The 23,896-nt window shown below is 37.2% G+C and overlaps 1 protein-coding gene across 3 annotated transcripts in view; it reads left to right on the top strand.

Annotated features, from left to right (window-relative positions):
* UGGT2 (UDP-glucose glycoprotein glucosyltransferase 2) overlaps positions 1-23,896 on the top strand; it is a 147,037-nt gene that overhangs the window by 39,346 nt on the left and 83,795 nt on the right. For all 3 annotated transcript variants that reach the window (XM_025262666.3, XM_006074284.4, XM_025262667.3), the window contains 5 exons: positions 828-928; positions 4,759-4,858; positions 6,127-6,187; positions 11,746-11,837; positions 20,784-20,934. In XM_025262666.3, coding sequence (XP_025118451.2) covers positions 828-928; positions 4,759-4,858; positions 6,127-6,187; positions 11,746-11,837; positions 20,784-20,934 — 505 coding nt within the window. The remainder of the gene's footprint in view (positions 1-827; positions 929-4,758; positions 4,859-6,126; positions 6,188-11,745; positions 11,838-20,783; positions 20,935-23,896) is intronic.

Genomic DNA, 23,896 nt, shown 5'->3' on the forward strand with positions numbered 1-23,896 from the left:
TCTAGCTTGTGCTTCATCCAACCCAACATTTCGCATGATGTATTCTGCATATAAGTTAAATAATCAGGGTGCAAATATATAGCCTTGACGTACTTCTTTCCTGATTTGGAACCAGTCTGTTGTTCCATGTCCAGTTCTAACTGTTGCTTCTCGAACTGAATACAGATTTCTCAGGATACAAGTCAGGTGGTCTGGTATTCCCATCTCTTTCAGAATTTTCCACAGTTTATTGTGATCCACACAGTCAAAGGCTTTGGCATGGTCAATAAAGCAGAAGTAGGTGTTTTTCTGAAACTCTCTTGCTTTTTCCATGATCCAATGAATCATCATGATCAGCAAATTATAAGAATATGTAGATATGTTTAATTGGGCAAAATTATCTTATTTAAGTTTTCTTTATAAGTTTCAAAGATGGAACTTTTCAGAAATAAGCTAAAATTTTATGGGACACATTGATGTCTTTATAAAATAATGTTTGTTTTTAATTATAAAAGCAAGACTTGAAATTTATAAAGTGTTAAAGAAAAAGTGTATAACATAAAAACTAATAATTCTGTCCTCACCCTTGGATACCTTATAGGTAATGTTAACAAATGACAGCATATATCTCCATATTTTGTTTTGTTTTATACATTGAAAAAAAGAAGACATGCATGTCTCCTTCTGTATTTTTAAATTCTGTCACTATAGCTGCATCATTATTATTATCTTGAACCATTAGTTTGTGTTTAAGTATTAGGAAGAGATAATTTCAAAAATATACTGCTTGTATAATAGTGGTTTATAATATGTGATGATAATTAACATTACTTAATATTCTAATACAGAGAAAGATATTCAGATCTTAGAGATAATCTGACAACATTCCAAAAATACCTGATTGAGAGTAATAAAGAAATGATGCCTTTGAAAGTCTGGGAGCTACAAGGTACAGTATTTCAGTCTATGTTAAAATAGCATATTGGTAACTGATCTCTGTTTTATTAAATATGCTTTTATATAACATGATGTAAATTATTTCTTAGGCAATAATTACTAATTATGTGACTAATATGCATTACTTTTTGTGGACATAAAATTTAATTTAAATGTTATTTATCAAGTAAGTTATATTTTATCTCTGTAAGATTTAAAATTATATGATGTGCAGTTATCTGATATTACCTAATCATTTTTAAAGTATGTATGAGTTATCTTGTATGTTCATCTCAAATATTAAACTATGTTTCAGGGTATCTATAGCACTGGTTAAAAATGCTGATTAGTAAGTTAAGAGAAATCAGAACTAAATCTTAGTTTTCTTCTCTTTAAAATTTTCATCTTTAGAGACCATTGCATATTTCATTATGACCTCAAAATAGTTTCTGTACTGACATCCTATAAGCAGGTATTTTGAGACCAAAATTTAGTTTGGATTAAACTGTAATTCCTTTTCAGTTTTTAATTTTCTATTTTATTTATAATTTCTAGTGGGTCATAGTGATGTCCTTTTTGGTGGGTCATAGTGATGTCCTTTTTCTGTGGAATCCATAACTTTTATTATATCTCATCAACTTCTTTTAATACAACAGCCAATTGAAATATACTTGATGCATTATACAGTTCACCATTTAAAGAGTAGAATTAAGTGTAGTATATTTTTAGAGATTTTTAACTGTCACCATACTCAGTTTTAGGGCTTCCCTGGTAGCCCAGTGATAAAGGAACCACCTGCAGTACAGGAGGTGCAGAAGCTGCGGGTTTGATCCCTGAGCTGGGAAGATCCCTTGGAGAAGGGCATGGCAACCCACTTTAGTACTCTTGCCTGGAGAATCCCATGGACAGAGGAGTCTGGAAGGCTACAATCCATAGGGTCACACAGAGTCAGACATGACTGAAGCAACTTAGCACAGCACACACAATCAGTTTTAGAGTATTTTCCTCACCCCTCCCCAAAGAAACCAACATACCCATATTCAGCCACTTTCCATGACTCTCCAACTCTTCCAGCTGTAGACAGGCAACAGTCTACTTTCTTCTCCAAAATGTTCTCCGCCATGCCTTCCTTCAGGGGATCTTCCCAACCCAGAGATTGAACCCATGTCTCCCATGTTGCAGGTGGATTCTTTAATGTCTGAGCCACCACCACCACCACCAATGTGCATGCTTAGTCGTGTCTGACTCTCTGCAACCCCATGGACGTGATTGCACAAGGATGCACACTGTTGGTGGTGGTGGCTCAGACAGTAAAGAATCCACCTGCGATACGGGAGACCTGGGTTCAGTCCCTGGGTTGGGAAGATCCCCTGAAGGAGGGCATGGTGGAGAACATTTTGGAGGAGAAAGTAGACTGTTGCTTTCCACCAGGGAAACCCAAAGTGTTCTCCAAGGGACCCATAATTTAGAAAAGTGTAAGTAATAGAGTGCTTTTAAAGACTGGTAAACAGAGAACATGCATAGTTAGCTTAGTTTTAATTAACCTCCGTAATGTCTGTGTAAGGTATATTTGAATGGACTAGAAATAGGAAGTCTAGTTAAGACATCATTGAATTAGTATAGTGAGAGACAGAACCTTTGCTGTGGTAAAGACATAGATGGGCAGGCTGGATTTAGCAAATATTCAGGAGATTAAAAGACTCAAAGATGACTTTAAAATTTCCAGCTTGGAGCCTCTGTAGAGAGAATATAAAACATGCTTGGGGTTGAATACAGGGCTCAGAAATAATCAGACTGGCGTTTAAAAAATTGACTTAAAGTAATTGTGACATATCCAGATGACCAGTTCCAGTGGTGGGGTGAATACAAAGTCCTTATACTGAAAGGAGAAGATTTTAAAAGTGGAAAATGTTAGCATAGAGGTTTTTTGAAGGTGGAGGTGCTAACTGAAAGTGCAGAGTAACCAGATTAGTGCACAAGGGAGAGTCTGCTCATTTATGTTGGACAAGCAGACACAATGGAATGATGATGAGAGATGGAAGAGCATGTCACAGAAGCCAAGGAAATAGATTCAGGAGAAGGGAAGTGATCAAGACCTTTTCTTTTCCTTTTTTGATTGATTTAACAAATATTTATTGAATTTCTGCTAGCAATCAGTAATGTCCCTATAACCATGGCTTTATAATTTTTGGCTGACACCTGGAGTAGGAAATATATTTTACATCAAGACCATACAACAAATGTATAATGCGTTAATACATAGATACACTTAAAAAAAAAACTTCACTATAGATATGTATGTTTACTGTGTGTGTGTATATGTGTGTTAGTCGCTCAGTCGTGTCCGACTCTGCTACCCTATGGACTGTAGCTGACTAGGTTCCTCTGTCCATGGGATTTTCCAGGCAAGAATACTGGATTAGATAGCCATTCCCTTCTCCCGGAGATCTTCCCAACCCAGGGATCGAACCCAGGTCTCCTGCATTGCAGGCAGATTCTTTACCATCTGAGCCACCAGGGAAGCCCCATATATGTTTACTGAAAGTGAAAGCCACTCAGTTGTGTCTGACTCTTTGCGACCCCATGGACTATACAGTCCTTGAAATTTTCCAGGCCAGAATACTGGAGAGGGTAGCCTTTCCCTTCTCCAGGGGATCTTCCCAACCCAGAGATAGAACCCAGGTCTCCCTCATTGTGGACGGATTCTTTACCAGCTGAGCCACAAGGGAAGCCCAAGGATACTGGAGTGGGAAGCCTATCCCTTCTCCAGCGGATCTTCCCTACCCAGGAATCAAACCGGGGTCTCCTACATTGCAGGCGGATTCTTTACCAACTGAGCTATCAGGGAAGCCCAATACTACATTTTATTAATTCTGATAAAACTTTCTTTTATTATACCCTGTTTCATTTGATTAAAAAAACCTTCGCATTACCCATTAATCTGATTTCACTACTGACTAATGGGTTGCAACTGACACTTTGGAAAACACATATTCCAAAGGTAAAAAGAGCTAAAACAGACATCACATTTCTTCAAAGGATGTGGATAAACGTAAACAATTTTAAAAACCAGTTTAAAAATCACTATCACAACTGCTGCAGAATAAAGGAACAAAAGATTAAGAAAAGCATATGTCAGGAAGATCTGAGTGGTGAGATAGGGGCAGAGAAGGGGTAACAGAAAAAGGAGGCTTCTTCAAGAAGGGGTGATTGAATAGAGGTCTGATGAAGGGTTGGAATAAATTTGAGGGTGGGTTATTTAGAGAGAGTATCAAAGACCTTTGTGAGTGTTGGAAATGGAGTGTGAGGGAGAAGAGACACCAGGAACAACTGCTGGATTCATGGTTTACCCAGCTGGATGGACAGTGGTGGATTTGTTGTAAAGAGAAGACCAAAGAGGACCAGATCTGGGCAAAGTTGGGCAGGAATATCACAAATTTGTTACTGAACGTGTTGCTTTTGAAGTATCCAAGTGATAAAACCAAGAAGACAGTTAAATATGAGAATCTGGATTTGAGAGGCAAAGTGAAAGACTTAAATAACAATTTGAGTCATCTAGGTATGGAACAGTTTAGAGAAAAGCAAAAGCTGGTAATGGACTCTGATAATATTATATTCATTTACTTGTTATTTACACTATCTCAGATTTTATCAGTAAAGGTAAGTGTAAAACTTATCTTAATTGGATAGAAGTGATAGCTTTCCATTTCATTTAAAAGTTGTGAATAATGGTAAGTATGAGTGTTTTTTAATGTTTCTATATATGAATACATGGCAAGAAGGGTTATTTAAATTACATGGTCTAACATGTCAGTTTCTTTAATGATTTTTTTTTCCTTCCAGATCTTAGTTTTCAAGCAGCTTCTCAAATAATGTCCACTCCAGTTTATGATGCCATAAAATTAATGAAAGACATTTCACAGAACTTCCCCATAAAAGCCAGGTATATTAAAGGTTATTGATTGGATGATAGCCAGAACTCTTTCCATTAAATAAATTTTATAAAAATGGCTGATTTCATTCAACTTAATGATGCCAGTTAATTCTGGTATCTATAGTGTTTGTAGAATGAGGGTCTGTATTCTGTATATTGGGTTTTTTTTAAACTAGAGCAAAATATTGTCTTGTGCATGCATGTTGTTACATACTACAAAATGGAACTCTTGATCACATCTCTCCAGTTACTCTGATGATTCATTGCTCCATGAACTTGTGGATGCTTCCTCAGTCTGAGGATGAAACAGATTGCATTGGTTTCCTCCAGACCCCATCAATGGCGCAACCATAATTAATCCCCAAGACTAAAAATCTTGCCTCTATTTATGTTCAGACTTAATAAAAGGTTTTCGTTTTTCTTTAAAAAAAAAAAAAAGTCACTCTGTAGACAACCAGGAAATGTTCATTGAAATGAAATACTTGATAAATGAATGAAAAAGTTTGCATTATCAAATTTTTAGTTGTAGTTTTATCTCAAATGCTGCCAAATTTTAGGAAATAATACACACTTATTATGGATTGTTTTAAGATACCCTTTCTGTTTGAGTTTTACTTAATGTAAACTTTAATTAACAGTCTTTTAACTTTTAAATCTTTCTTCTATGCATAAGATTGGCAGACATATAACTAAGCATTCTTAGGCATTATTAGGTCAAATAAATATAATCAATAGACTTATTTGAAAAACATTTGTGCTGTTTTTAAATTATAAAGGAGTTATAAGCTCTTCAAGAGTAAATATATGAAGTCAATATTATCAGTATTTTAGAACTTATATACTCTGGTCTAGATCTCAGGTTAACCAAAATTCTTTATGTAAAAATATTCTAAAATTTCTTATTTGCAGCAGCACATATAATGACAGTGGTAATTTCATACAGAATTTCTCCCTATGGGCAAAACAACACAAAACAACATTTTCAATCAAGAATACTTGAAAAATAAATACCTAGTAGTAAAGAAGCCCTGATAGTATATAATGCATGCAGTGGGTGTGCATGAACATTTTTACAGTCTCTGTTCCACATGAATCAAATACCTTGTCAAGTGAAAGCCATTGTGGCATCCATCAAATAGGCTGTATGGAAATGTGTGCTTCTCAGTTATAATGCCTTTAGAGTTTTAGTTCCTCATCCAGAGTATTATCTTGCATTGAATCATAGTTGAGTCCTAAACATTTAAGGAAGAATGAATTGTATCTCTTTGTGTTCCCAGATATCTGACCAGAATTGCTGTAAATCAGCTTATGAGGGAGGAAATACAGGAAAATCAAAAGGTTAGTTTGAATTCCTTTTTTAAAGAAATTTACTACACTAATAACACTGTATTTTAGACTTTGGGTCTTTAATTTTCATACAAAAAATATTAGCTTGTACTTTTTGATTATTAAAACAGTTCAGGTTGTTCCATTTTTATATTGTCTGCTTTATATAGCATACAGTTTGTTATTCTAGCCAATCTTTCCTGACATAGATCCTACTTACTGTCTAATTAACCTTACATACTCCAAATTTTCTGCCCATGCTATATGGTTTTCTTCACAAAATAGAGAATAAAGGCTATGAGATAAATCTTCTGTTTCCTATAAAAGTTTTGCTTAAAAGCTTGTGAAGATTGAGAAAAATTTAAACCACTGGAATGTTACTAGAATCCTATAGCATATAGTATACAGTTGATCACAAATTTGATAAGATTCTGCTAAATGGTCTCTTAAATTACCTACCTCAAGACTCTAAATGATCCTAATTGTGTAAATACTTAGGGAGTGCTTGAGAACACTGCCTGGCTTTATTACATAGGACTTAATTTGGCTTTAAGTAATATAATGCCAGGCACACAGGGCCTTAAACAGTAGGAGTTCACTTTTCTCACATTAAAAAGAAGTCTCAAAGTAGGTTGCCACAGACATGTTTTTTTTTTTTTTTTTCTCTTTTCTGGTTGCAAAAAGGTTGCCACAGTTCCAGACTGCTTATCTATATTTAAAGCAGAAAGAGGTAGGAAGATTAACCATGTTCATCTTGACTAAAGCTTTCCTAGAACACTTCAGCCAACTTTGACTTCTGTCTCATTGGCCAAAATTTTGTAATGTGGTTCTTTCTAGCTACGAGGGAACTAGTAAAGCGCCGTTCTATTCAGTTGCTTAGTCGGGTCTGACTCTTTGCGAACCCATGAACTGCAGCACGCCAGGCTTCCCTGTCCATCACCAACTCCTGGAGCTTACTCAAACTCATGTCCATTGAGTCAGTGATGCCATCCAAGCATCTCATCCTCTGTCGTCCCCGTCTCCTCTCGCCTTCAGTTTTTCCCAGCATCAGGATTTTTTCCAGTGAGTCAGTTCTTTGCATCAGGTGGCCAAAGTATTGGGAGTTTCAGCTTCAGCATCAGTCCTTCCAATGAATATTCAGGATTGATCTCCTTTAGGATGGACTGGTTGGATCTCCTTGCAGTCCAAGGGACTCTCAAGAGTCTTCTTCAACACCACAGTTCAAAAGCATCAGTTCTTAGGCGCTCAGATTTCTTTATAATCCAAATCTCACATCCATACATGACTACTGGAAAAATCATAGCTTTGATTAGGCAGACCTTTGTTGGCAAAGTAATGTCTATGCTTTTTAATATGTTGTCTAGGTTGGTCATATCTTTTCTTCCAAGGAGCAAGCGTCTTTTACTTTTCTAGTAATTGAGGCAATAAGAGGAGAAATGGGCTAGAGATGATGATAGGTTAGCCAGTTAACAGTGTCTGTCACACTAAGACAGAGTAAGCTCTTAGTAAATACAGGCTGTTTTGATGATGACGAAGAACTACAATGATGATAATGAAGTAGATGCACGGTTCATTGGAGACCAAGTGGTAGAAGCCACAACACATCATCCCTACCTGGGATATTCTTTGCTTCACTGACCACCTAACAAATTCTTGCTTATCCTTTAAAACTAAGTATTACTCCTTTCTGTAATTTTCCTAGTTGCTTTCACCATTCTTCAAGCAAAATGCATTTTTTAAAAGCATTTCTGTTTTTGTTTGAATAATGCCACTTACAATAAGGAAGAGAGATTGGGAAAGAAGGGGAAAGAAAGGAATGCCAGTGTATCAGTGGCATCACATAATCCAATTTATTTTTTGCTCAGTTAAGAGTCCAAAATGGTTGTTCCTGGTCATCAAAGCTTTGCTCTGTGTGATTTTAATTCCAGAGGCTGAAGAGTTTCATGAGGTTTAAGAGGTGATATTGTGGGAGTAAAAGAGATAATTGGAAAGACCAAATGGGATTCTTGAGCTTCCCTGGTGGCTCTGATGGTAAAGAATCTGCCTACAACACGGGAGACCTGGGTTTGATCCCTGGGTTGGGAAGATCCCCTGGAGAAGGGAATGGCTACTCACTCCAGTATTCTTGCCTGGAGAATTCCATGGACAGAGGAGCCTGGCAGGCTAGGCAACTTTCACTTTCAAATGGGATGGTTTCAAAGATAGACCACTTTTGATGACATAATCACAGGATGACAGCTAAAGCTAGCTGCTAAAGTAGAATGGAAATGAAAGTTAGGGGAAATGAGTAAATCAGAAAACTCTGAACCTAGAGGTTTGAATGGCCATAGTATCTGGCACAGAGCATTCCACCAGAGATATTTGTTGAATTGAAAACTTTTGAATATTTAGTTTACCTATAACAACTTCCCTGGTGGCTCACATGGTAAAGCGTCTGCCTGCAATGCGGGAGACCCGGGTTCAATCCCTGGGTCAGGGAAGATCTCCTGGAAAAGGAAATGGCAACCCACTCCAGTATTTTTGCTTGGAAAATCCCATGGACGGAAGAGCCTGGTAGGCTACAGTCCATGAGATCACAAAGAGTTGGACATGAATGAGCGTGACTTCCCTTTATAAAACAGTCTGTATTTAGCAGTATGTAGTTTTTAAGATGTTTTATATATTGTAGCTGTTGTAAATATCCTAATGTATAAACTGAAATCCAGTGATTTATTCTGGGTCACAGGATTTGTACAAGATGGAACCAGAATTTGTGCCCTGGTTTACAGCTCATTTCGGAACAATTTAATAAGAATTCTGAATTTTTCAATTGCCAGTCATCTTGATAGGTGATTGGAAAGATATTTGAGGAAATTAAGAAATTTGATCTAGTCACTTTTCTTCTAAAAATTTTTTTCAGTATTTCCCATTGCCAGAAGAAAAACGTACAATGGGCTAGAGAAATGTATTTAAATAAAACCAAGTGGGAAGGAAGAGGTTGATATAGACTGTCAGCTCCTCAACAAGAACTCAGCAGAGAAACTGTTGCACAGGCAAAGCTGAGTTTAGTAGACTGGCTGCAGTGAAGGAGAGCAACCTTGATAGACTCTTGTTAGTGTCTCAAAAGGAGGACGTTAGGATAGAATATTTAGGTTAGAGAAGGTCTTTGTTCAAGTGGTTTAAGTTGGGCTAGAACTGGAAGAACTTTGTGAAGATATACAAAGTAAAGATAAAAGCATTTCTGAAGTAAAAACTAAAATAATAAGTGGCACAAAGGAGAACTGACCCTATAGGAAGCACAGTAGAAGACAGATAGAAATAATAAATGCGGAGAAAAAAAAAAAAGAAACAGGATTCAAGAGAAAATGATAAAGTACAGGCAGGAAAAGGAAATCCAACATACCTATACTAGAGTCACAAAATGGAAAAATAAAACCAATGGACAGAATAAGTGCTTAAGACTACAATTAGAAAATTTTCTGAAATGAAGATACAAATCCACAAATTAAAAGATGCACTGTGTAACTTGGTACAGTTGACCATGAATGGTCAAAATGGAAACATAGACTATTGAACTTTATAGGAAATAAAGGGAATTAATTATTTATGGATTTATTTAAGAAGATTATAATGAAAGAAAATCAGATTGGTGTTAGACTTCTCAAAAACAAATTCAATGTCAAGAAACAATGAAGCTCTACTTATAAGATATTCAAGGAAAGAAAAATTGTCATTCAAGAAGATATGAATATACAGCTACAAAGATGTTAAACATCCAAAAATTCAGGGGATATTGCTTCCAAGAACACTTTCTGAGGAATTTCTTTGGGCGAAGAACTGACTGAAGATTCCTGGGCAGAACAACTGCCTTTTGGGCATTGAATATGTTTGTGTGAACACTGAAACTAAAAAGTGAGGGACAGGGTAATAGTGTAGTATGAAAACAGTACCTATTCTGACAAAGATAAAATATTGCTACTGGTAAATATAAGGGGAAAGGTAGAAAACAGAATAAACTTGCTGATTCCATAACTGTAAACACAGGAATCAAGGATATAAAGCTGAAAAATCAAGCAGTGAAAGCCTAAAATTATTAGAAAGTACATAGTTAACCACTAATGACTAAAAACTATTGAGTAAAATTGTCCAAGAGGAAAAGCAGCAGGAAAAGTTTAAAGGCTTATTCTGTTATTTTTTTTGCAACAAATCATTAGCTATTGGTTAAAAAGATGATGGAGGGTATTAAATAAATATGCATGTTTGATAGTAACTAGTAGAGAAAAGTCTAAATCTTCTGAAGCATGAAGAGAGCTGAGTGAACAAGAAAAAAAAAAGAACTTTAAAAATGCATCTTGAAAGAGTAAACAGCATGAAAGAATCCCATTTGAGGCTAACCAAGTCTAGGATATCAATAAATGTAAATAAGCTTAACATATTAGCAAAATTTTTCTGTTTGTTTCATTAGGTGTGAAACAAACACACCTAATGTTTGTATGTGAAATAAAAACCCTTAACATGATTCAGAAATGTCAAAAAAGAAAGGATGTGCAAAGGTATATCAAGCAAATACTATGTTCTAAGGGTATGATCTTAAAATGCCATGAAGCCAAATTCAGTTCTAAAAATATTAATGACCCAAAAATGGCCCTTTATAACACTAAAGGATACAATTCATAATGAAAATAGAGCAGTTTAAGATAGCTTTACATCAAAACACTGCAGCACCATCATGAAACAAACTACAGGAAATGGAAGGAGAAGTATAATTTACCTCTCTCAGACTAATGAAATGGTCAGAAAGTGAGTAAAGATATAGAAGACCAAGTGAAAGTAGTAATTGTAAAAATTCCAGGAAGTGGAATAAATAGGAAAAAATTCTCAGTCTCAGTGCAAACTAGAAATCAGTAACAAAGTCAGAAAAAGTTTATTCACTTGAAGGTTAAAACCTGTTTACTCTTAAGTAGAAGAAAAAATACATCAAAATTGTAAAAATTCTTGACAACATTTGAAAGCATAAGATATTAGAATTTTTACATCAATATTTATATCAATAAAAGTGAAGTTTTAACTAAAAGTGAACATTGAAACACTTGTTTCATGGAAACTTATGAATTTAGAGTGATTGCTAAATATTTACACATACACCAAAGTTTTGAGTTCTGGGCTATCAAAGAATAGGAATGTGCCAGCTGTCAAATGCTAAGTGTTTGTGTGTACATGCACATAGAGTATAAAATGTAATAGGTAAGTAGTAGTTGTAGCATTAGGAAATTAATATCACATATTACAAAATCAAAATACTCAAGTATTGTCTCTAACCTTTTATAAGATTCCCATCAAGTGTGGGCAGTACTACCCACATAAAGGCCAAATACGGGCTGCGGCCTGTCTTAACGCATAAAAGTTTTATTGGGAACATAATCATGCTCATTTGTCGATTGTCTGTGGTGCTTTTGTGCTGCAGGATGGAGTTGAGTAGTTGGTAAAGCCTAAAAATATTTACTATCCGACTCAATAGAAATAGTTTGCCAACTCCTGACACAGATCAACTATTATTATATCATTTGGTTAATTATTTTCTCTATTTCCAGCATCTTCAAGATAAATTTGATATTCAGCCAGGCGATGCTGGTCTGTATATAAATGGACTTCGTGTTGATATGGATTCCTTTGATCCTTTTAGGTAAGTATTAAATTACTGATAGAAACTCTGGTTTATGTGTAAAGGTGCACTTTTGTTCTGAATTTAGTATTTGTTGAAATGCAGATATTCACTTTAAAGCAAATATATCTTTTTGACTTCGCTAAGCAACTCTGTTATTTTGGTAGAATATTCTCTTAAGTGTCTTTGAATATCAGAGCTGAAAGAAACCTTGGAGAAGTTTATTCAGGTGATAAAATTGAAGTTTCTGAATCCTAGACTTATTCTTGTCCTATTATTTGAAACTGTCTTTGATTGACAAGTAGGTCTATCATTAGCTTGAAAGTTTCTTGGGCCAGAGCTGAGTAGCTAGGGAGTTGTACCCTTCAGAAAAGATGTGAAAGGAGTATGAGATGTTTTCCCAGAATAAAGAAACAAGCAGGAAGAATTTTAAGTGCTTGTATCCATCAGAAAGTAAACTTGAAATGTTAGATTGCTAGGGACTTCCCTGGCAGTCCAGTGGTTAAGACTTTATGCTCCCAGTGCTGGGAGCATGGATTTGATCCCTGGTTGGGGAACTAAGATCCCCCATGCAGCACAGTGTGGCCAAAAGAAGGAAATGATAGATTGCTCGATACTGTCTCTTTAGGTCAAAAAAGTTCCCCAAAATGCTCTAGTGCAGAATTAGAAAGTATTGTATTTATCTTGGCCATTAACCTGTAAATGAAAAGACATGGGCCACAGAAGAGAAATCAAAGTGAATTTATTTTCCTTTGAGAGTCATAAAACTACTTTAAAAATTCATAATTATTTATAAGATGAATTTAGTAAACACAATATACTTTATTTCAAATATTTAGTTTTAATTGAATTCAGTTTGCCTTTTTTGAATGTAAACTTTCATTTTCTTAGCAAGTTTAGAAATATATAGGAAAACACAGGAAAGATTGAGAAGTTGGATTCAAGTGGAGCTTTTATCTTTATTTAGTTGAGTTTTTGCCCCTAATATTGGGAAAATGCTAATCTAAGATGTGAAGGATAGATACTACACATAGAGAAGAGCAGTTGTTAGCTCCTGGCTGTAAGCTTCAGAGTACAGAAATTACATCTGTGCTCAAGAACAGTGAAAATAGATTTAAAAGAGGGCAGAATTGGTACGTAGATTTTGAAAAGTTTTCTGTGGCATTGTATGGGGAAATTTTTATAGCAGGAACACTTGGAGACGTAATTTGTCAATGGAAAGGCTACAGATTATTTGAGAAATAGAACCCTCTTGGGTCCTCTCCTGGTAATTAGTGATCTGCATGATGTGTGATACATTATTGTTCCTTCTTGTTGGGATCACTAGTTGAAACTACTGTAATTCCCTTAAAGGAGAGAAAAGAAAATATGTGAGGATATTTATATCACAGTCAAAGAAAGTGGTTCTCAGGAAAGATCAGAGAATGTCAGATAAAAAACAGTGTGAAGAGGCTGATGAATGGAAGAAAATGATGCAAGAAAGAGGAGAGGAAGGAAAATGTCCTAATATTGAAGTTATGTCCTAGATCTGGAGAGAGGTGCTGTGCAACCAGTACTGTAGAATTTGGGGAATGAAAGGGAAGGAGGAATAATTTTTCTCTTTCTTCCTATCTTCTGCATTTTGGGGTTGTGGAGAACTGATGTCATGCCCACAGCCCAACCTTTCTTCCTGTGATCCCAGAGGAGCCAAAGCCCCCATGCTTAGGGTCAGGCCAGCACTGGTTCACACAGCATGTACCCAAGCCTTACTCTCACCCCCAGGGAGACTAGGGCAGTAGGAGACAGGCGCAGTGACTAGGGAAGAAGGCAGATAGGACCAAATAAACTAGAGGAGTTCCATGAATGTATTTTATGTATCTACCTTAGATACATCTACCATAGAGCTACTTAATAGTCACCCCAGCATCAGAGTGACCAGAGTCTGGTCGAGTAGAACTGCCCAAGAAATTGACTCTGGTAACATATTGGATGTTACTTATTTTGATAGCCAGCCTGTTCAGACTTGACTAACATCAGTACAGTATAACGACCAGAAAGAAAGAGGTCACAAAGGTGTCTTGATGGTCCCACTCGTGTAATTATTTCTGTATCTTAGTGAAGTTCTCTGGCTCAGAGTTTGAGCTCTGGATAAATATGTATCTGTAATGTGGGCAGATAAATAGTGAATCTTGACATTCTAGGAATCAGCAAACTAAAATGGACTGGAATGGGTGAATTTAGATGACCATTATATCTACTACTGCGGGCAGGAATCCCTCAGAAGAAATGGAGTAGCCATCATGGTCAACAAAAGAGTCCGAAATGCAGTACTTGGATGCAATCTCAAAAACGACAGAATGATCTCTGTTCCTTTCCAAGGCAAACCATTCAATATCACAGTAATCCAAGTCTATGCCCCAACCAGTAACACTGAAGAAGCTGAAGTTGAACAGTTCTATGAAGACCTCCAAGACCTTTTAGAACTAACACCCAAAAAAGATGTCCTTTTCATGATAGGGGACTGGAATGCAAAAGTAGGATGTCAAGAAACACCTGGAGTAACAGGCAAATTTGGCCTTGGAATACGGAATGAAGCAGGGCAAAGACTAATAGAGTTTTGCCAAGAGAATGCACTGATCATAGCAAACACCCTCTTCCAACAACACAAGAGAAGACTCTACACATGGACATCCCTGGATGGTCAACACCAAAATCAGATTGATTATATTCTTTGCAGCCAAAGATGGAGAAGCTCTATACAGTCAGCAAAAACAAGACCAGGAGCTGACTGTGGCTCAGATCATGAACTCCTTATTGCCAAATTCAGGCAATTTGAGGAATTTCCTTAATTTGAGGAAAGTAGGGAAAACCACTAGACCATTCAGGTATGACCTAAATCAAATCCCTTATTGATTATACAGTGGAAGTAAGAAATAGATTTAAGGGCCTAGATCTGATAGATAGAGTGCCTGATGAACTATAGAATGAGGTTCGTGACATTGTACAGGAGACAGGATCAAGACCATCCCCATGGAAAAGAAATGCAAAAAAGCAAAATGGCTGTCTGAGGAGGCCTTACAAATAGCTGTGCAAAGAAGAGAAGCGAAAAGCAAAGGAGAAAAGGAAAGATGTAAGCATCTGAATGCAGAGTTCCAAAGAATAGCAAGAAGAAATAAGAAAGCCTTCCTCAGCAATCAATGCAAAGAAATAGAGGAAAACAACAGAATGGGAAAGACTAGAGATCTCTTCAAGAAAATTAGAGATACCAAGGAAACATTTCATGCAAAGATGGGCTTGATAAAGGACAGAAATGGTATGGACCTAACAGAAGCAGAAGATATTAAGAAGAGATGGCAAGAATACACAGAAGAACTGTACAAAAAAGATCTTCACGACCAAGATAATCACGATGGTGTGATCACTCACCTAGAGCCAGACATCCTGGAATGCGAAGTCAAATGGGCCTTAGGAAGCATCACTATGAACAAAGCTAGTGGAGGTGATGGAATTCCAGTTGACCTATTTCAAATCCTGAAAGATGATGCTGTGAAAGTGCTGCACTCAATATGCCAGCAAATTTGGAAAACTCAGCATTGGCCCCAGGACTGGAAAAGGTCAGTTTTCATTCCAATCCCAAAGAAAGGCAATGCCAAACAATGCTCAAACTACTGCACAATTGCACTCATCTCACATGCTAGTAAAGTGATGTTTAAAATTCTCCAAGCCAGGCTTCAACAGCATGTGAACCATGTACTTCCTGATGTTCAAGCTAGTTTTAGAAAAGGCAGAGGAACCAGAGATCAAATTGCCAACATCTGCTGGATCATGGAAAAAGTGAGAGAGTTCCAGAAAAACATCTATTTCTGCTTTATTGACTATGCCAAAGCCTTTGACTGTGTGGATCACAATAAACTGTGGAAAATTCTGAAAGAGATGGGAATACCAGACCACCTGACCCACCTCTTGAGAAACCTGTATGCAGGTCAGGAAGCAACAGTTAGAACTGGACATGGAACAACAGACTGGTTCCAAATAGGAAAAGAAGTACATCAAGGCTGTATATTGTCACCCTGCTTATTTAACTTATATGCAGAGTACATCATGAGAAACGCTGGACTGGAAGAAACACAAGCTGGAAGCAAGATTTCTGGGAGAAATATCAATAACCTCAGATATGCAGATGACACCACCCTTATAGCAGACAGTGAAGAGGAACCAAAAAGCCTCTTGATGAAAGTGAAAGAGGAGAGTGAAAAAGTTGGCTTAAAGCTCAACATTCAGAAAATGAAGATCATGGCATCTGGTCCCATCACTTCATGGGAAATAGATGGGGAAACAGTGGAAACAGTGTCAGACTTTATTTTTTTGGGCCCCAAAATCACTGCAGATGGTGACTGCAGCCATGAAATTAAAAGACGCTTACTCCTTGGAAGGAAAGTTACGACCAACCTAGATAGCATATTCAAAAGCAGAGACATTACTTTGCCAACAAAGGTTCGTCTAGTCAAGGCTATGGATTTTCCTGTGGTCATGTATGTATGTGAGATTTGGACTGTGAAGAAGGCTGAGCGCTGAAGAATTTATGCTTTGGAACTGTGGTGTCGGAGAAGACTCTTGAGAGTCCCTTGGACTGCAAGGAGATCCAACCAGTCCATTCTAAAGGATATCAGCCCTGGGATTTCTTTGGAAGGAATGATGCTAAAGCTGAAACTCCAGTACTTTGGCCACCTCATGTGAAGAGTTGACTCATTGGAAAAGACTCTGATGCTGGGAGGGATCGGGGGCAGGAGGAGAAGGGGACGACAGAGGACGAGATGGCTGGGTGGCATCACTGACTCAATGGACGTGAGTCTGAGTGAACTCCGGGAGTTGGTGATGGACAGGGAGGCCTGGCGTGCTGTAATTCATGGGGTCGCAAAGAGTCGGACATGACTGAGCGACTGAACTGAAATGAACTGAAAGCGGGCAGCTTTAAAATTCAATGTGGTAAAATCAGTTCAATAATAAATTTCGATTTGGCTAATGTCTGAATGATTTCTGTGGTATAGAGACTGCTAGGTATTGGGGGTATAGTGGTGAACAAGACAGAAATGTCTTAAACAGAATTTAGGGTCTAGTAGGATAATTGAAATTTAATAATAATTATATTGTGATAAGGTTTCTAAAAGATAAAGTGTAGTGCTTTGAGAATTTTAAACTTGTTCTTGATGGGGGCAGTGGATATCAGTTTTCTTCAAGGAAGTGATATTTAAGGATGAATCAGGCAGAGTAGAGAGTGGAGGTTGTGCAAACATGACATATTTGAGAAAATGCATGGTCTAATATGGCCAGAGTATGCAGTGAGGAGGAGCTGGAAGGTACTTAGGTTGCACAGGTGGACAGATATTGGAACCAGGTTTCACATTTTGGCCTTTTATCTTGAGGGCAGGAGGAGCCAGTGAAAGGTTCTAAGCAAATTTAATGATCAGTTGAGTTCAGTTGCTCAGTCGTGTCTGACTCTTTGTGACCCCATGGACTGCAGCACGCCAGGCCTCCCTGGCCATCACCAACTCCCGGAGTTTACTCAGACTCATGTCCATTGAGTCGGTGATGCCATCCAGCATCTCATCCTCTGTTGTCCCCTTCTCCTCCCTCCTTCAGTCTTTCCCAGCATCAGGGTCTTTTCCAGTGAGTCAGTTCTTCACATCAGGTGGCCAAAGTATTGGGAGTTTCAGCTTCAGCATCAATCCTTCTAATGAATATTCAGGACTTATTTCCTTTAGGATGGACTGGTTGGATCTCCTTGCAGTCCAAGGGACTCTCAAGAGTCTTCTCCAACACCACAGTTCAAAAGCATCCATTCTTTCACATTCAGCTTTCTTTATAGTCCAACTCTCACATCCATACACTACTTGAAAAACCATAGCTTTGACTGGATAGACCTTTGTTGACAAAGTAATGTCTCTGCTTTTTAATATGCTGTCTGGGTTGGTCATAAATTTTCTTCCAAGGAGTAAGCGTCTTTTAATTGCATGGCTGCAGTCACCATCTGCACTGATTTTGGAGCCCCCCAAAATAAATTCTATAACGGTTTCCATTTTTTCCCCATCTATTTCCCATGAAGTGATGGGACTAGATGCCATGATCTCAGTTTTCTTAATGTTGAGTTTTAAGCCAACTTTTTCACTCTCCTCTTTCACTTTCATCAAGAGGCTTTTTAATTCCTCTTTGCTTTCTGCCATAAGAGTGGTGTCATCTGCATATCTGAGATCATTGATATTTCTCCCAGAAATCTTGCTTCCAGCTTGTGCTTCATCCAGTCCAGCATTTCTCATGATGTATTCTACATATAAGTTAAATAAGCAGGGTGACAATATACAGCATTGACATACTCCTTTCCCAATTTGGAACCAGTCTGTTGTTCCATGTCCAGTTCTAACTGTTGCTTCCTGACCTGCATACAGGTTTCTCAAGAGGTGGGTCAGGTGGTCTGGTATTCCCATCTCTTTCAGAATTTCCCAGAATTTTTTGTGGCCCACACAGTCAAAGGCTTTGGCATAGTCAATAAAGCAGAAATAGATGTTTTTCTGGAACTCTCTCGCTTTTTCAATGATCCAACAGATGTTGGCAATTTGATCTCTGGTTCCTCTGCCTTTTCTAAAACCAGTCTGAACATCTGGAAGTTCACGGTTCACATGCTGTTGAAGCCTGGCTTGGAGAATTTTAAACATCACTTTACTAGTGTGTGAGATGAGTGCAATTGTGCAGTAGTTTGAGCATTGTTTGGCATTGCCTTTCTTTGGATTGGAATGAAAATTGACCTTTTCCAGTCCTGGGGCCAATGCTGAGTTTTCCAAATTTGCTGGCATATTGAGTGCAGCACTTTCACAGCATCACCTGCCAGGATTTGAAATAGCTCAACGGGAATTCCATCACCTCCACTAGCTTTATTTGTAGTGATGCTTCCTAAGGCCCACCTGACTTCACATTCCAGGATGTCTGGCTCTAGGTGAGTGATCACACCATCGTGATTATCTGGGTCATGAAGATCTTTTTTAAATAGTTCTTCTGAGTATTCTTGACACCTCTTCTTAATATCTTGTGCTTTTGTTAGGTCCATATCTTTTCTGTCCTTTATTGTGCCCATCTTTGCATGAAATATTCCCTTGGTAGCTCTAATTTTCTTGAAGAGATCTCTGTAGTCTTTTTCATTCTATTGTTTTCCTAGTAACTATTAAAAGAGAAGCATGAAAAATAGTTTTTATTATTTAACAATCCAGAGATCAGTTTTCCTGATAAACGTATCATATTTCAAGAACCAGGTTTGTTTTTTTTTTTTATTTTGTATCCAAAATTCAATATTTGAAAAGAGCAAGGAAGAAACTGATGGTGTTGAGAGCAACTGTGTGCTTAGTAGTAAATTCCTTTAATCGTAATACTCTATCAGGTGATTATTACTGTTCTCTTTTTATGTATGGGGAAACAAAGACTCAGATCTCACATAAAGATAGGGACACAACTAGCAAGTGTTTTCAAGGTTTGAAATCTCATGCCCTTTTCAGTGTACCACACCATGTAGCTCTATATAGTTTTTCTGTTGATATGTTTCCTTGAAAACTAGGTTGTGATAACAAAGATGGTAGTTACAGAAGCTATGAAGAGTATTATAATTCTATCACATAAAAAGTATCTCTTCAATAAGCATCATAACATTTTTTAAATGGAGAGAACATTGGCAGTGCCATCCACAATTCTTATTTTACAAATGAGAAAATTTAAAGGGATTAAGAACTTTAAGAAGCTACACTCAGTGCAGTGTTATAGCCCCAACTAAATCTTATTATTGGTAATTTATGATATTTAAGCTGGTGCTTTTTTTATCACACTCATCTTCTAATACATTTGGAGGGAATGGTAAAAAGTCTGCTTTGTAATACAGTCAGAACTGTCTAGGAATACATGCTGAGCTGATGTCATATGGGCCAGCTTGAAATACTTCTAAAACAGCCTTCTTAGGAGTTTAGATATTAGATCTCTTCTCTTTAAATGTAGATTTCTATAGTCCTCCCTAAGAATATATATCTAAAGCCCATATATCACTTTATTCTGATTCTGTTCATTTCTGAAAGGCAAAGTGATTTCCATGAATGGATTTTTGAATGAAGCACTTGGGTTAAATATAATAAATAGAAACACTTGGTTTCAAAAAGTAATAATCAGAATTCCTCCTTGCCTAGTAGATTTTACCTTTCCCAACATGAACATGCTTTACCATGGTCTGTACAGCCTTACCTATCTTTGCAGATGGCCTTCGTGTCTCAGCTCTGTGAGTCTACTGGCTGAGTTCCTGGGCAGGAGGTTTCATCTCTCTGAGTCTCATTGGCATCTCTTGAGACTTCCTGAGGTTGTTATGAGATCCAGAGTAAACTTGATAAGCAGTGGTTTAAAGTATCAAATTGCCCTGACTCTTTGTCAGTAAGGTCCTTTACTGATGATAATGTTACTTTTAGCAATGATATTTTCTAACAGTAGTAGTACTAAGAGCTATCAAATTATTATATATGCAATTAGAAATTTTAATATGTATTCTAAACATATGTGAACTTTCATACTTTTATGAAACTTTGTGTTTTAGGTCATGTTTGATCTTGTTTTTTGTATCAAGAGAATGACCTCTACTGTATTTTTCCCTTCATTTTTGGCTTGCTCAGGAATGAACATGTTTTCACTTCCTTGGTGAAGGAATATAATATATATATACCTTAATGTCTTGCCCTTTAAAGAAGATTTTGTTATAACTTAAAAAAAAACTCAGCATAGTTTACACTAGATAACTAATTAGAAATTCTTGTCCTATTTGTTAATGAGTTTAATAATGTGTTTTTCTGATATTAATAAAAATACCAGAGAAACTTGTTTCTAATGCTTTGAGATATCTATGAACTTTAAGGATACAATAAAAAATTTTGGCAAATCAAAGTAAAACATTTCTTTTCTTTAAACCTAAAGTCTTTTGGATATGCTGAAACTGGAAGGAAAAATGATGAATGGTCTTCACAGTCTTGGGCTCAAAGGAGAAGATATGAGCAAGTTTTTAAAATTAAGCGCACATAGTTGGGATCATACCTATGCACTGGATATTAGACATTCTTCTATCATGGTAAGTGCTCCTGTAATTTCTCACTTTAAAATCTTTAGTAGACTTAAGACTTAAAACCAGATATTGGCAGACTTTAGAATTAATTTAAAAAAAAAGAATTAATTTAAGCATTTTGAAAGAGGTTATAGGAGTGAGAAGAAAAAGTAAAACTCAGTGAGAAGAAAAAGTAAAACTAGACTCATTCCTTCTCCCCCGTAGATCTTCCTTTCCCCCTTCTTGTATTCTCTGTACTTCCTCAGGAGAATATCTACTCAGCTCATTCAGTATCCTTTCCAGCTTTTTTTTTTTCTTTTTTTTTTTCCTTTCCAGCTTTAAAGATAAAATGAGAACAACAGAATAACTGCCTAAGCAACAGCAGCAACAAAATACCAAATGGTTAATACCTGAGGAATATATGAATACCACCTTAATATAGTGAAAATCTTGCCCAACAATTTGCGGTGGCTTCCTGATGTTCTGGTCCATGTATTACAGCCTAAGTGAATTTTTTTGATATCCGATCACATCACTTTTCCTTCTTTAAAGCATAAAAATAGTCCATGGTATGGCCTAATAGGTGGAAATGGCTTACTTCCTCCTTTTCCGGCCAGAACAATCTTCCCACCTATAGAGTTAGTCAGCCATCCAGGAATCAGGGAATGATAACAGCACCGAAGAACTGCTGCGTTGCCTGAACATCAGAGACCTCAGACTGAAGACAAACTACATCCGTTATTTGTTAGTTGGACCATTGTATTTTCTAGGACAGTTTTATAAGTTACTTGTTTGTTGGCTCCAGGTTTGTTTGTTTGTTTGTTTGTTTTAACTACTGTTTAGATCATGTCCTCTCACTGACTGAATTTTACTCTTACTTGGATCTCTTTATACTCAATAACAGATATCTTTTTCTAATAATGTTTTTATCAGTAAGAGGAATGACCATGATAGTTACTTTAATACTTTGTGCCTTTTATTTTAAGCATTTATGCTTTTGACCATTTTCACAAAAATTGGGGTGAGATAAAATGAGGGAAGTAATTTTCAAAGCTATTCTGAACATAAGAAATAGACCTGTAAAGAAACTTTCCAACTCCATTTATGAAATAGCATCCTTATCCTCCAAGGTTGGCTGTGGAAGATGGTCAGTCACATGGGGGGAGCAGTCCCCTGATGCTGTTCCCGTTGCCTGCACTGCCCACAGAGTCTCCTCCTGTATGCTATAAAGACTCCTCTCTTGCCCAGCTCTTGGACACTTTGAGGAGGCATTCTTTTCCAAGGAACTTCTTGGAAGTAATTAAGTCTGTAATTCATTGGCATTAAATATATTCACAGTCTTGTCAACTGTCACCATTATCTGTTTCCAGAACTTCATCATTTCAAATAGACACCCATTCCCTTCTCCCTTAAATGCCTGGTAGCCTCTGTTCTACTTTTTGTCTCTGTGAATTTGCCTATTCCCATACTGCATGTAAGGGTAGTCATATGATATTTGTCCAATTATGCCTGACTTGTTTCACTCACCATGATGTTTTCAAGGTTCATCCATATTGTAGCACGTATAAGAATTTCATCCCTTTTTAGGCTAGTAATTTTTAAAGTATCTATTTTACGTACTATTAAGGGAAGCTTTATGTCTCAGATGCTTCTATTTTTCTACTTGGAAAGTGCCTGTCTGAATAGAAAGTTGTTTCTGAGACTTAATTCTCTAGCTACTTCCAGAAAGATTAACTGGCAGAAAATGCAGAGCTCTGAGGTCTCAGCACTGTTCAACTTGGTCTGTTAGAGCAGCAAAATTAGCTCACACGTAAGCTTTATTTTTGCTTCATAGTATTTGCTACCACCCATTATGATATGTATTCGTTTATAATCTTTTTCCAATGGAATGTAAGTGCCCCCCACTCCAGGACTTTGTTAAATACTGTCAACATACATCGGTTCAGTTCAGTTTAGTCTCTCAGTCGTGTCCGACTCTTTGCAACCCCATGAATCGCAGCACGCCAGGCCTCCCTGTCCATCACCAACTCCCGGAGTTCACTCAGACTCAAGTCCATTGAGTCAGTGATGCCATCCAGCCATCTCATCCTCTGTCGTCCCCTTCTCCTCCTGCCCCCAATCCCTCTCAAAAGCATCAGAGTCTTTTCCAATGAGTCAGCTCTTCGCATGAGGTGGCCAAAGTACTGGAGTTTCAGCTTTAGCATCATTCCTTCCAAAGAAATCCCAGGGCTGATCTCCTTCAGAATGGACTGGTTGGATCTCCTTGCAGTCCAAGGGACTCTCAAGAGTCTTCTCCAACACCACAGTTCCAAAGCATCCATTCTTTGGCGCTCAGCCTTCTTCACAGTCCAACTCTCACATCCATACATGACCACAGGAAAAACCATCTTATTTAATAGGAAGTATGCCCCCCCAAAATTGCTGAATATCTTAATGTCAAAACAAAGTTATTCATGAATGAATGCAGTACTTTGCTTTAAATTGTTTTCCCCCCGAATCTCTCTCTTCTTAGTTTTTGTCTTTACAGACAAAGCTGAGTCTCTGAGTTAAGTCATTTCTGATTTCTGTGTTTATACCGTCCCCCTCAAAATATGAGCGGTTGGCAGTTTATTTCTTAAAAGTCTGGTTAAGAATTGAGGAAGAACTTAAGGGTTATTAGTTTTCTTCCATCCCTGACTTATCATTTCAGGTTTCTCTATCTCAGACTTCAGGAGTCACAGTTTAGATTTTATCTACTTTAATTGCTGTGTGTTTGCAGCCTTTATATAGTACCTCAGGTATGTGAAGAGTCAGTAAAAACTATCATAGGATTATGTGTTTGGCTCCTCTGGATTATAATTTCTTTTTAGTTCAAGGTGCCAGACCACCCACAGTGATGGGGTCTTTGGTCATATTGTAGCAGAACTACCCTTACAACTATTTTTGTATTTTAGTTAAGAGTGTAACTTGACAACCACACCCCACAGTCATAAAGGCAAATTTCCTTGTC

The sequence above is a fragment of the Bubalus bubalis genome, chromosome 13 (genome assembly GCF_019923935.1).
Source record: "Bubalus bubalis isolate 160015118507 breed Murrah chromosome 13, NDDB_SH_1, whole genome shotgun sequence".
NCBI lineage: Eukaryota > Metazoa > Chordata > Mammalia > Artiodactyla > Bovidae > Bubalus > Bubalus bubalis.